This window comes from Dicentrarchus labrax, unplaced genomic scaffold (assembly GCF_905237075.1).
Source record: "Dicentrarchus labrax unplaced genomic scaffold, dlabrax2021, whole genome shotgun sequence".
NCBI classification, from domain to species: Eukaryota; Metazoa; Chordata; class Actinopteri; family Moronidae; genus Dicentrarchus; species Dicentrarchus labrax.
The window spans coordinates 20871612-20883684 of record NW_026136722.1 but is presented as its reverse complement, the minus strand read 5'-3'; the positions used below and the strand labels follow the sequence as shown (position 1 = coordinate 20883684).

The window sequence follows — 12073 nt, the reverse complement described above, 5'->3', positions numbered from 1 at the left end:
CTTGGACCAATTCTATTTCACCTTATATATGCTTCCCTTAGGCAACATTATTAGGAATCACTCTATTTACTTTCACTGTTATGCAGATGATACCCAGTTATATCTATCAATCAAGTCTAATGAAATTAATCAATTATCTAAATTACAAGTATGTCATAAAACATAAAAACCTGGATGAGCTGCAATTTTCTGATGTTAATCTCAGACAAATCAGAAGTTCTTGTACTTGGCCCCAACACCTCCGAAACTCAGTGTCTTAAATATAGTAGATGGCATTACCTTGGCCTCCAGCACCACCGTCAGGAATCTTGGAGTTATCGTTAATCAGGATATATCCTTTAACTCCCACATAAAGCAAACCTCTAGGACTGCCTTTTTCCACTTACATAATATTGCAAAAATTTCAGATCAGATTCAGAAAAACTAGTTCATGCATTTGTTACTTCTAGGCTGAATTACTGCAACTCCTTATTGCACTGGTGGCATTTTAATGCACATGACAATAAATTCCTTATTATCCTTAAATGTGTTGTTTTCAATAATGGGTAATAATGTAATATTTACATGGGTTTAATGGAGGTTTTCTTCTGAAATTTCCATTATTCCTGTCAACATTAAGTTCTTCCCAGAAATCCTATATATAATACATATATTTATTAATAGAGCATTAACAAAAGAATCCTCTAAATTGGGTACTTTTGAAATCTACTGTACATTATTTGTCACAGATTACAAAGACACTTAGATTAATAACTATGTATTAGATAAACTATGCCACTGAAAAACTCTGGAAACAGCTACAAGTGTTATTTATTATATATTTATTATTTTTTGTCAAAAATGAGCTTTCCTGCTCAAGAAATAACAACTCTACTCAGTTACTCAAAACATTTATTTTATCACAGTACATGGACAGAATGTTTTGTAGACAATAACAGCATAATAGAGCCATCTAAAAATCATCACATCAATTCAATCATCTATCTCAGATCACAAGTGCAAATAGTTAATGTCAAACAAGTTAAAGGTCATCATGGATACTGACAAATACTGACAACAAGGAGACAGGCACTGATGTCATCATCACCATCGCATTGCTCCACCGTGAACCCTATGTACTTCATTAAATCTTCATTTTAATTCACGTTTCATTCATACAAACAAACTGACTCTGGGAATTATGTATAACAAAAACTTCACATCAGGCTTACAGGATATAATTTCTGCAACATTAATGTAAAAAGATGTAAATATATCCATATATACACAATTGGAGTGAATTAATAATTATTAAGAAATTAATACATCATTTATTTATTTATTTTATGAACTGCTACACATTCCTAACACTTGCCTAAAAGCTCCATGGGGCATTCACAGACACTGATGAAGGTCTGACGTGTTCTACAGCAGAGCATCAACTCCAGAAGATTTAGATTAAATTCCACAAGTATTTATAAAATTTGTGCTGTTAGACTTTATGTACTACATCTTTGTATTCACCCATTACCTGATGTCTTTATATACCACCCTGTTTGATGGACCTGTGCTTTAAGTTCAAGCTGAGGAACTGAGCTACAGTTTGGGTATGTGTCATCCACTGCATGGGTTAGTTCCTGGCTGCGTGCTGCTCTTTATCTGAGGTGTGGAAGTTAACCATGCCAGTTAATTTTCATGTTTTTGTAAACTTGAAAAATACAGTTTGAAACACCTCCAACGTTGTTGCTGTGCACTTTTGTCTCTGTCTCTGTCCTCTCTTTACCCCCCTCTCCCTCTCTCTCCCTCTCTCAACATTACTGGTCAAGGGAGACCGCCACCCACTTAGAGCTGGGGTCTGTCTAAGGTTTCTGCCTCTTAAAAGGACGTTTTTCCTTGCCGCCATTTGAAAAGTTAGTGACACTAAGGACACTGAGGACACTGTCATTTATAATTGGTGCTATACTAATAAAATTGAATTGAATTGAATCGATAGGATTTCCAAACAGTATTACTTCTGAACGCTTGGGTTGGGAAAAACCCACTATAACTGAGGTTGCAAGTACCAATGGTTGTTTCCTGCCCTCTAGTCTCAGGGGGCAGTAATGAGCCCATTACAGCCTGTCCTGCCACAAAGAGACAAAGGTGCCAACGCTATCAGGTGAGCTATCAGGATGCCCTGAGATTAATGCATTATTGGAAATGTTTGCAGGTGTTTTCAGGGGATCTGACAGTTCCAAATGTGGCAAGTAATGAGTCTGAGGCTACCTGTTTAATTAAAAACTATTGACTATGTCTGTAAAAATGTTTAGTCATCAAGGTCATACTATATCACATCTGGCCTTTGGATGAGAGCAAAACGGTTTCAAGAATCTAAAGCAAGTACAGTTGCTTTTAACTTTAAACAAACTATTGTCTTCTACAATACCTTCTAATAATCCCTGAATGCAAATTCATGTAGCAGTATATTCAAAGCTCATGTAAAAAAGCATTATTATGGAATTACACACAATTAAGTGTAGCATGTTTAGACGTAATGCACAAACTTTAGCAAGTAGGCTACCTAATATAGGATAAACAGTTAACTGCTTGAAGTATAAGCACAAGTCCATGTTTGTCTTTTTACATTTGTATGCGTTTTATTATTTGTTGCATTTTGTCTGAGTATTTGTGTTATAACTCTTAAATGTGTTTTTCAGTTTGTAGTAATTTTGGATTTTGGAGCACATTTCCTTAATGTTGTTGCTTTTGCTTATGCAAGTGTTTGCTCCTTAGGGACCACCATGTTTATCAATATGACAAGCAACATTCAACATCTCAGAAACAGCTTGGTGCAAACTGAAACTGTGCTTTAAATTAAGGAAACTCTCTCTGTTCTGTCATAAAGTGTTAAATTCAAAATCATAACCAAGTAGTAAAAGTAAACGAGTTTTCAGAAACAAACGCGCCAGCTGATATGAAGCTCTCATTCAAGAGTAAAGTGAATGTGTTCAGAAGTTTTGTTCAGTTAAGGTTACCAATGGCTGCTCTCGGGCATTCAAAGAATAAAACAGAAAAGAAAAAAAAATATTAGCACATTTAAGTTACATGCAGGCACTAAATAATCTATGACATTTTTGTGGTCCATTTATGTTTCACATTTTTCTGGGCTACAACATTTCAAGCCTAAAGATAATTTCTATTAAGATCAACACACCAGTCAGAATCATAACAAGGACATTTGTAATGGTAAGCATTAAATGACATGCAGGCTGACATCTTAGCTTTGTGTGCTCCTACATAGTATCATAACTGACACAGAATTCTGCCTGCCTTCTTAAAGATGCAGTTGGAACATTTTTTGTATTTTTTTGTCATATATCCTGACAGCAGCACAAGACAGATAATCTGAAAATCAGGTTCCTCTGGTTTGTTGTACTGCTCCTAATGGCATTGCAAGAATCTACCAGGTTTTAACAAAAGCAACCAATTAGAGCCAAGACATATGATAACTGATTGTTGAGTCACATTCTCAGGGCATCAAATACAGATGCTTTGGGACCCTGGGTATGAGACTCAACAATTAACTATCTTCAAGCTAAAAATAGAACAAGCTAGGGGAACCTGCTTCTTTTAACAGATTATCCGTCTCATATACTACTGCCAGGACACAGTGAAAATTTCAACAAATATGACAAAAAAATATTTTTTATGTGCAGCTTTAAAACAAGCACACAGGCTAACTATCAGGTGGTGGGATGATGTTGGCATATGAGCACTAAAAGAAGCTGTACAAAAGATTTTGTTCTGATCCATTAAGAGAGGTTAATACGGAGGTTGGATCTTTGACATCTTATTTACATTTATCTAATGTTGTGCTACCTTTTAAAGGAACAGACCCACATTTTGGCCTGGTTCCATACCTCTGAATCTCAGGCAGTAAAGTGTGAAATAAAAGGTACTAGATTTATATATCTGTCATGACTTCATCCAGAGTACTGCTTGTCAGGTTAATCCATATATAAGAACATGAATCCAGATGAGAAAATTATTTGCATTGCAGTAAGGTTGATTTTACAGAAATCTTAAGTTACTGCGGTATTACCCACTGGCACCTGTTGTGTACATCTAAATGGTAGCAAAAGTATATCATCATTATCATTTCTTGCTACGGATATTGGTCAGTCTTCAATGTTAGAAACTCACCTGGGCCTGGATCTTGGAACATAAGGGATATCTGTGTGAGTTATTGTATGGATTGTGCTTATCATGACATGGACTGTTTCCCTCCCTCTCCATTCTGGATTAAGTCAGGCTCATGTAGTGTCAGTCCGGTTCCTTTAGGATCAGGATTTATTTGTGCTGGGCCAACACATCATTGAAGATGTTGAGAAAGATGTGAACATGGTACTCCTTGAAAATCAGTGCAGGACGGAAACGGATTGATCGATCCCCACACCCTCCCAGGAGTACACCTGTCAATTACAAACACTGTTACTACATATCCACACAGTTCAATGTCATATTTTTCTGTCACCCAACTTCATTTGAATTTGAATTTAAAAATTAAAATAAAATTTTAATTATGGTGAATTTAATGTGTCAAAATTTAGTTTAATTTCTATTAAACAGTAATCAGTTAATGGAGTTTGGAAATGGAAATGTCCAGTTCCATAAATGAATCAGCAGCAAGCCAGTAATCAATTCTGGACCTGAAAGTACCGTTGGGTTTACACCACAAGTATTGTAGTATGTACGGAAGAATTTCTAAGACAATGCCATTTTGGCCCTTTGCAAAATAAGAATAATGCCTTTCTTTTTACCGAATCTTCAAGACCCCTCACATTTAAAGAAGCAAATGAAATTGCTCTGTTGGATTTTTTCCAATTTAAATTGCACAAAGTGTAAAGCTTGTTTTACGCCGTTTAAAAACAACAAAAAGAGTGTCACTATATGTAGATGGTAAATTAACCTGTATTTGTATAGCGCCTTTCTAGTTTTACAACCACTCAAAGTGCTTTTACACTACATGCCACATTCGCTCTTTCACAGTGACGGCAAAGACCATGGAACAGAAACTCATTCATGCATTCTCACACAGCATCGGGAGCCTATTGGGGTTAAGTATCTATGATCAACGATACTTGACATGCAGCAGGGAGGAGCTGGGGATCAAACCACCAACCTTCTGATTAGACGACCCGCTCTACCCCCAAACCTCTCTCCTCCTCCTTGCATTCCTTAACTTCTACAGCATTAAACCACACTGCAGCCACCGCATTAGCCAACTTAGCACTCAGCTACTCTGTTTAGCTTGTTCCCGTTGGGCCAGTTGTTGGTTAAATTTTTTATATAGTAGTATCATAGTCATGCTGCCGGTCAGTCTGAATTGCATCATTTACCTAATTTTCAATCTGGCAGGCTTGATCATATTTAAGTGACTGGAGCAAAAGCAGAAAGGGGTGGGACTTAGGAAGGGTCAATTGCAAATCCCATTTTTAGGAGTTGTAATGCTACGGCTATTAAATGATCATACATATTTTGTATACAAAGTATGTGGCCGAGAGAATTCGTGTGTTGTTTATAATGATCATTGAAAGCAGCACAGTCAAATCCTGAGATTGTTTTATAACTGCGGGAATAAGGCACGATCAAATGTGATCAGCCATTCAAAGGGTCAAAGTGGTTGTTTAAAATGTGCATCTCTAATATTATCTAATCTTATCTTTAATTTACACAATCAATAAGTCAATATTGTAGCGTCACACCCTAAACCACTCAAAATGAGATGGTGCCACAATGACTGATTGTCAAGCCCTCAAATAAGTGGTGCTGTACTTCATACCTTTGTCTCTGGCCTTGAGCAGGAGGCTGTTGCGTGTTGCATCGTCACGTATATCAATGGCACAGAAGGTCCCCTGTCCTCGAGCACGGCTCAATATGCCAGGGTACTGAGCCTAGGGGACCAGACATATGTAGTTCACGTTACTAAGTTCAGGAGAAATCATCATACAGATGCAAATAGACATGGTGTAGTGAAATAAACACCCAAATGTGTTTATTTGGGCGTTTTCTTTCCACTAGTCTGAAAGAAGACTACCTACACACACACAAACACACTACCTGTAGCTCATAAAGGCCGTTTAGCAAGGCTTTCCCAGAACGCATCACCTCCTCCAGAAGGTTTTCTCTGCGAATCACATTGAGAACCTCAGCCAGTAGCAAGTTCTTTGATGGGTCACCCATCCATGTGTTAAAGATACGGTATGGCTGAAAAAAGTTGACAACAGATACACAAGCAAACACAAAAAATGTAAGTAAAAAATGACAACAATCCTACTAACATATTTACACATCTAAGTGACAGTCAAAGGACGGTAATGTAACACTAAATCACCATTTAAACCTAAGGTTTTAAATACATCTATAATATGTGTCATTATATATCATGGCAACACATCTGAGTCAAGAAACAAATGACTAGATCAAGTATGTTTGGCATGTCCAACAGATTCATACTATGGGGTGTAGAGGACACAACAGGGCTTTAGACTGTCTTGTTCAAATTTTAAACACAACATATACAACTTCACCAAGGTGACTAAAATGTACCGTAAATTTTGTTGTAGAATTTTTTTTAAAATCACAAACCTTGTCAGCCTGTAATTCATCCTTGTGGTAGTAGCCCCCAGTCAGAAGCTTCTTGCTGAAAGAGACGATGTCAGCAGGATCATCCATGCCCCAGTGCTCATGGGCCCAAAACTTTCCTGTACTCCCTCCACCAGTCTGGACTTCATCAACATGGAAAGCACAGCCATGCTGTGGAGATAAACGATTAACAGACTGAGAAATGGAAAAGTGTCTGAGGGTGTTCATGACAAGTAATCACGAGACTCGTGTTATTACTGGGGATGCACCTTATTGGCCACAGTTTTTACAGCTGCAAGGATGTTTTTGTCGGACCGGGTGGTGAGTAACACGGGTGCCTCCCAGGAAACAAATGGTAAATGGTAAATGGACCGTACTTATATAGCGCCTTTCTAGTCTTTGTGAACCGCTTTCCCAGAAAAATGTGCTGTTACCCTCTTCTCGAGGTCCTCTGAGATTTCTTTTCCTGTCAGGTAGGGCTGCACGATATGGTAAAAACATCATATTGCAATTATTCTGACTGATATTGCCATTGCATTATATTACACGATTATTGCGTTTTTGCATCACAAATACAATTTTCACTGAAAAAAACTGTTAAAATTATGGTGACAATTCTTCATCTGCAGTTTGTTTTGATTGAGGAGCTCAGACATCCAGAGGGAGCCCTGAGTAGAGCCTCTGCTCCTTTGCCCCAAAAGGACCTAGCTGAGATGGTTAGGGCATCTGATTGAAGGTCTGGAGGTTTTCTGGGCACGTCCTCCTGGGAGGAGACCCTGGGGTAGACCCAGAGCTCGCAGAAGGGACTATATATCTCATGGAATGCCTTAGGATCCCCCAGGAGGAGTTGGAAGGCATTGCTGGGGAGGAGAGGACGTCTGGTGTGTCCTGCTTGACCTGCTGTCAATGTAACCCGACCCCGGATAAGTAGATGATAATGGATAATTGATAGAAGGTCTTAGAGAGGTTTACATAATCTGAACACCAACATACAGGCTCTGACTTTTGCAAGAGCAGAGAGACTGGCTGGATGGGTTCATCACTGGCATTTATGACCCTGTATACCAGTTCATGTGGCTCAAAGTGATGCCTCAGGCCCCTCGGCGTCTGTGGTGCTCCCTCCCTCCCTGTATATGGTTGGCTCATCAAGTGCTTTGGCAGATTTCCATTCCCTAGGCTAAGGCATGGACATGGACATTTGTTCTATCTGTGTTCTAAAAATGTTATGACTATCTTGCAGCCTTGGAATCCATGATAGGTCTAATATGTCCCCAGTCTGTTTTGTCCTGATTGGGTACTTTTTTTAAATCCTGGATAATACAGGTGCACAATGCACACTTCATGTATATTAAAGTTATAAAAAATAATCCAATGTGAACTTTGAAGAAAGGTGTGAAGCTTGTTGCTTCTGGATGGAGGTTTTATAGTCCCATAGATGTTCCAGCAGCTATCATCATCAACACGTTGTAGTAACATGGCACAGAGTTTTACTTTTTACCTGCATTTTACCTTATTTATTCTAGTGGTTATTTAATTTGTGTTTTTTTAATTGTTCTGTCTTAGTAAGTCCTGATGTTTAGATCCTAGAGCATTTTCATCTTTTATCTTAATCCTTTTACCATGTTTGTCTACTGTGTGCGTTGTTTGTTGTCTTTATATTTTCGTCAAGAGGAATGCTTTGCCATTTACTGCAAAACAAATCTACCTAAGGCACCCCGGTAACCGCCGTGGGTAGGTGCTACTCACAGGACAGGGAGAGTTAAATGTTCTAAATGTGCTGCAATGAGTGTATATTCTTGTTATGTTGTGGTGTCCCTATGTATCTTGTATCTATGTATGTATGTCTGAAAGCTATGTACAGACTGCAGTGACAAATGTCCTGTGAAGGACAATAAAGTATCCATCTATCGATCTATCTATATGTACAAATAAAGTAACCTTGAACCTTCAGTGTTTATGCTTGACAACAGAACAGATCTACAATGCATTAAGAAAACAATTGCCTGCATTTCTCACTTCAGTGTTTGTTGATTCTGTGCAGCCTTTACCTGAGTTACCAGAATGGATTGTGTTCTGTGTGTATTCTGTCGTCTGTACATTGTACGGGCAGCTGTGGCTCAGAGGCAGAGTGGGTCGTTCCTTAAAAAGATACTGAACCCCAAATCGCTCCTGATGCTGTGCATCGGTGTGTGAATGTGTATGAATGAGTTAGTTTCTGTTCGATGGGCTTTACCATCACTGAGTGAATGTGTGTGAAAGGGTGAATGTGGCGCGTAGTGTAAAAGCGCTTTGAGTGGTCGGAAGACTAGAAAGGCGCTATACAAGTACAGGTCCATTTACTTACTACATTGTACTTGTACTTAAATGCACTTCTGCTCATGAATTACTCTCAGCTTTTTGCAGTTGTTGGCTCTCTACCGAGCAGGGGTCCCCGGGAAGGGCGGGAGCTCAGAGTAGTGGAAAAGAGACAGACAGCGGACAGCTGACGATGACTGCTCTGCATTGTGCATGATATCTTTGTGAGTAAAAAACACCTGTCTGGCAGCTGAAGTAAAAAAAAAAAAGAAAAAAAAGCTCAATATACAGTAGCTTATACTGATCAGTTAAAAAATGCTTTGATCCCTATATGGTCTAGTGAAGTAAGACTAAAAATCACAAGAAGCTCAAGTCATGTTTTTTTTAGTTCCCAATCCAGTCTGAGTCCTTTAATATTGAGTATCAGCTGATGCAGAGTCCCGATCCGATACTTAGAATTTTTTTTTACACTGTGCACACTTCAAGTACATTCAAGTTATTAACATCAATCCAATGTACATGCCTGACAATTAAATAGCTCTGCATTGCATTAAGAAACAAAATGGCTGCATCTAAGCTGTTCCTTAATTAAATTCATTTACACAATTAAGTATAAAATAACAAACCATCTGTAATCCTTGCCTTGTCGCTGTCTGGAGGGAGTTTCTCTCCAGTGTTTGGTACTTCAATGCAGCCTTTGTCTGACTTATCTGAATGAACTTTCTATATTCTGCTGACAGTTTATTTTCCGTTGTCTGTACATCTTTTGCACAGATTGCATTCATTAATTACTATTGGCTTTATGTTTGCGGGACTTGTGGGGTGTTGAGTGTGGTTGTGTTGGATCTCTACCCTCTGAGCAGGAGCAGCCTGGCTGCTCTCTCCCACACAGAGTGGAGGAAATAAACAGCAAGAGTTGACGATGGCTGCAGCTTTGCGAGTAAAAACAGCTATGTGACAGCTGACGTAAAACAAAAGATCAGATCAGATCAATAAATTTAATATAGCCAATTCCAAGCAGCAAAAAAATTACTTGATCGACGCCGATACCAATTGTTGAGATTTGATTGGGACATCCCTAGTTGCCATAGTAGTTACATAGTAATTACCTTGTGTGCAATGTTGCGGAGGCTTCTAAAGAAGTCTGGGGAGGCGTGGTTATCTCCGCCTTCAGCCTGGATTGGTTCAATTACAATCCCAGCGACTGGCTTCCCCTTCTGCCTCCACTTCACAATCAGATCCTCCACCTGAAAACATACACACACTTTTATTTTGTATTTTCTCAGAGGTGCCATTTTTACCTAGAGGTCTACTGTGTAACATTTAGGTTGCACCTAAAAATAGGAATGGTTGTGTTTTTGTTATCTTAGAATGCTCCGCCATGTTGAACTGCCATGTTTCTACAGTAGCCCAGAATGGACAAACCAAACACTGGCTCTAAATAGGGCCTTCACATTTTTCATGAGTTTCTTGGTCATTGTAGTTTCTCCTACATGCTTGGAAGGCTGAGCTGTATTCAAATGGTTGCAATATGCACTGTCACCGCACAATGTGACTAAATCCCACACACCGGACCTTAAAAAGAATGATACTCAAACATCTGTGATCTGTATCATACATACTGGCAACACTTCCTACCTTATAAAGGCACAAAACATTAATCACCGGAGTAGTGCTGAAATTATAAGTCGATTAAGTGTTGATAGAAATTAAAATTCTTAAGTAAAAGACAGTTTGCACATCGCTGTAAACTGTATAGCTTTGGATTTTAAATTGTTGGGCCGACAAAATAAACACTTGGAATACATCATATTGGACTCTGAACTTGAGATGGGAGTAACTTTTTTGTTGCAATTTATAGCTTAAAAGATTGGTTGGTTAATGAAACACTGAAAAATTTATAACATTGCCCTCATTTAAAAACTGCAACTGCAATTATAATTTTATTTATAAAATAACCACCATACATTATGATTGTGCACATACATGTCCCCTTTTGCACACAAACACTCTACCTCCTCCAGACAGCGAGCCTCTTCCTGTGCGTTCTCTTTGGTAAACTCCTCCAGTGGGTACTGCAGTCTGGGGAAAGGGGCGATTGGCCAATCAAATGACGGCACGTCCAGCTTGTGGACTGATTTGGAGTGTGTTGTTGCCAAGCAACCTTAACAACGCAAAAGCACTGTGTTAGCCATGAATCAACAATTCAAATAACTTTTAAATGGTGGTTCACTATGCAGTATTTCAGGCGTGCTTCAGGTATATATTGTATCTATATCTAGCAATTGTACATTTATATCTAGATGTAATTTTTCTATATCTCTACACCCAGCTGAAAGGGCTTAATTCCTCCCCATCCTGGTAGGCTTTTACTGTGAAAGATTAAAACAGGAACAGTTTTATTGACAGTAGTTTACCACCGACAGAAAGTCGGCAAAGGAGAACTGACTGGAATTAAATGAATGAAAAAAACATTTTCAGTAATAAAGAGAATTTTAGCAGCAGCAGTGTGTGTGTCTGTGTGTGTGTGTGTGTTCGTGTTCTTGTGTGTTTTAATGTCACTATTTAATGTACCCATGGTTCTTCCATGGAAACCTCCCATGAAAGATAGAATACTGAGGTCTGGGCACCCAGGGGCCTGAGGCAGAAGAGAGATAAAAAAGGAAAGAATAATAATGAGGACATAGAGGAAGATGCAAATATTTATTTATATTTATGCAAATATACCTGAAATCCAAAAAAATGAATGATAATAATGCTAAGTCGTGAGATTTCTTTCACCCACCTGATTTATCATGCAGGTGCTGAGGTCTTCATCAGATGGTATGTTGTGGCCTCGCTCCTTGTTCTATAGAAAAAACAAGCACACTGATGGGCCTCATACCACGATGAAATTAAGTTAAATTTACATTCGGTTGTTGAGCTATTATTTAAGTTCTTATTTCATCAAATATTTATTTTGAGAACAGAAAAATAAATAAAATTTTTAATATCAGTTACAAATTAGAAAATAAAATGTAAGAAATCAAGGTGTCAGTTGAGCATTCCCTTATCTATTTATTTATTTATATATTTTTTTGTATTCTAAAACATTACAGTCAAAACTTTAATGGTGTCACCCCTCATTAATGTTTTCACATATTGTATATGATAGCAGGTTTGGGGTCAACACAGT

At 38.3% G+C, this 12073-nt stretch overlaps 1 protein-coding gene across 1 annotated transcript in view; it reads right to left on the bottom strand.

Annotated features, from left to right (window-relative positions):
• Nucleotides 1-873: 873 nt before the first annotated feature.
• Nucleotides 874-12073, bottom strand: part of abat (4-aminobutyrate aminotransferase) — a 33696-nt gene continuing 22496 nt past the window's right edge. Inside the window, exons 9-16 of the mRNA XM_051386921.1 lie at nucleotides 11684-11746; nucleotides 11473-11536; nucleotides 10914-11062; nucleotides 10008-10145; nucleotides 6607-6774; nucleotides 6079-6225; nucleotides 5801-5912; nucleotides 874-4430 (exon numbers count right to left, since the gene is read on the bottom strand). Coding sequence (XP_051242881.1) covers nucleotides 4309-4430; nucleotides 5801-5912; nucleotides 6079-6225; nucleotides 6607-6774; nucleotides 10008-10145; nucleotides 10914-11062; nucleotides 11473-11536; nucleotides 11684-11746 — 963 coding nt within the window. The 3' untranslated portion in view covers nucleotides 874-4308. The remainder of the gene's footprint in view (nucleotides 4431-5800; nucleotides 5913-6078; nucleotides 6226-6606; nucleotides 6775-10007; nucleotides 10146-10913; nucleotides 11063-11472; nucleotides 11537-11683; nucleotides 11747-12073) is intronic.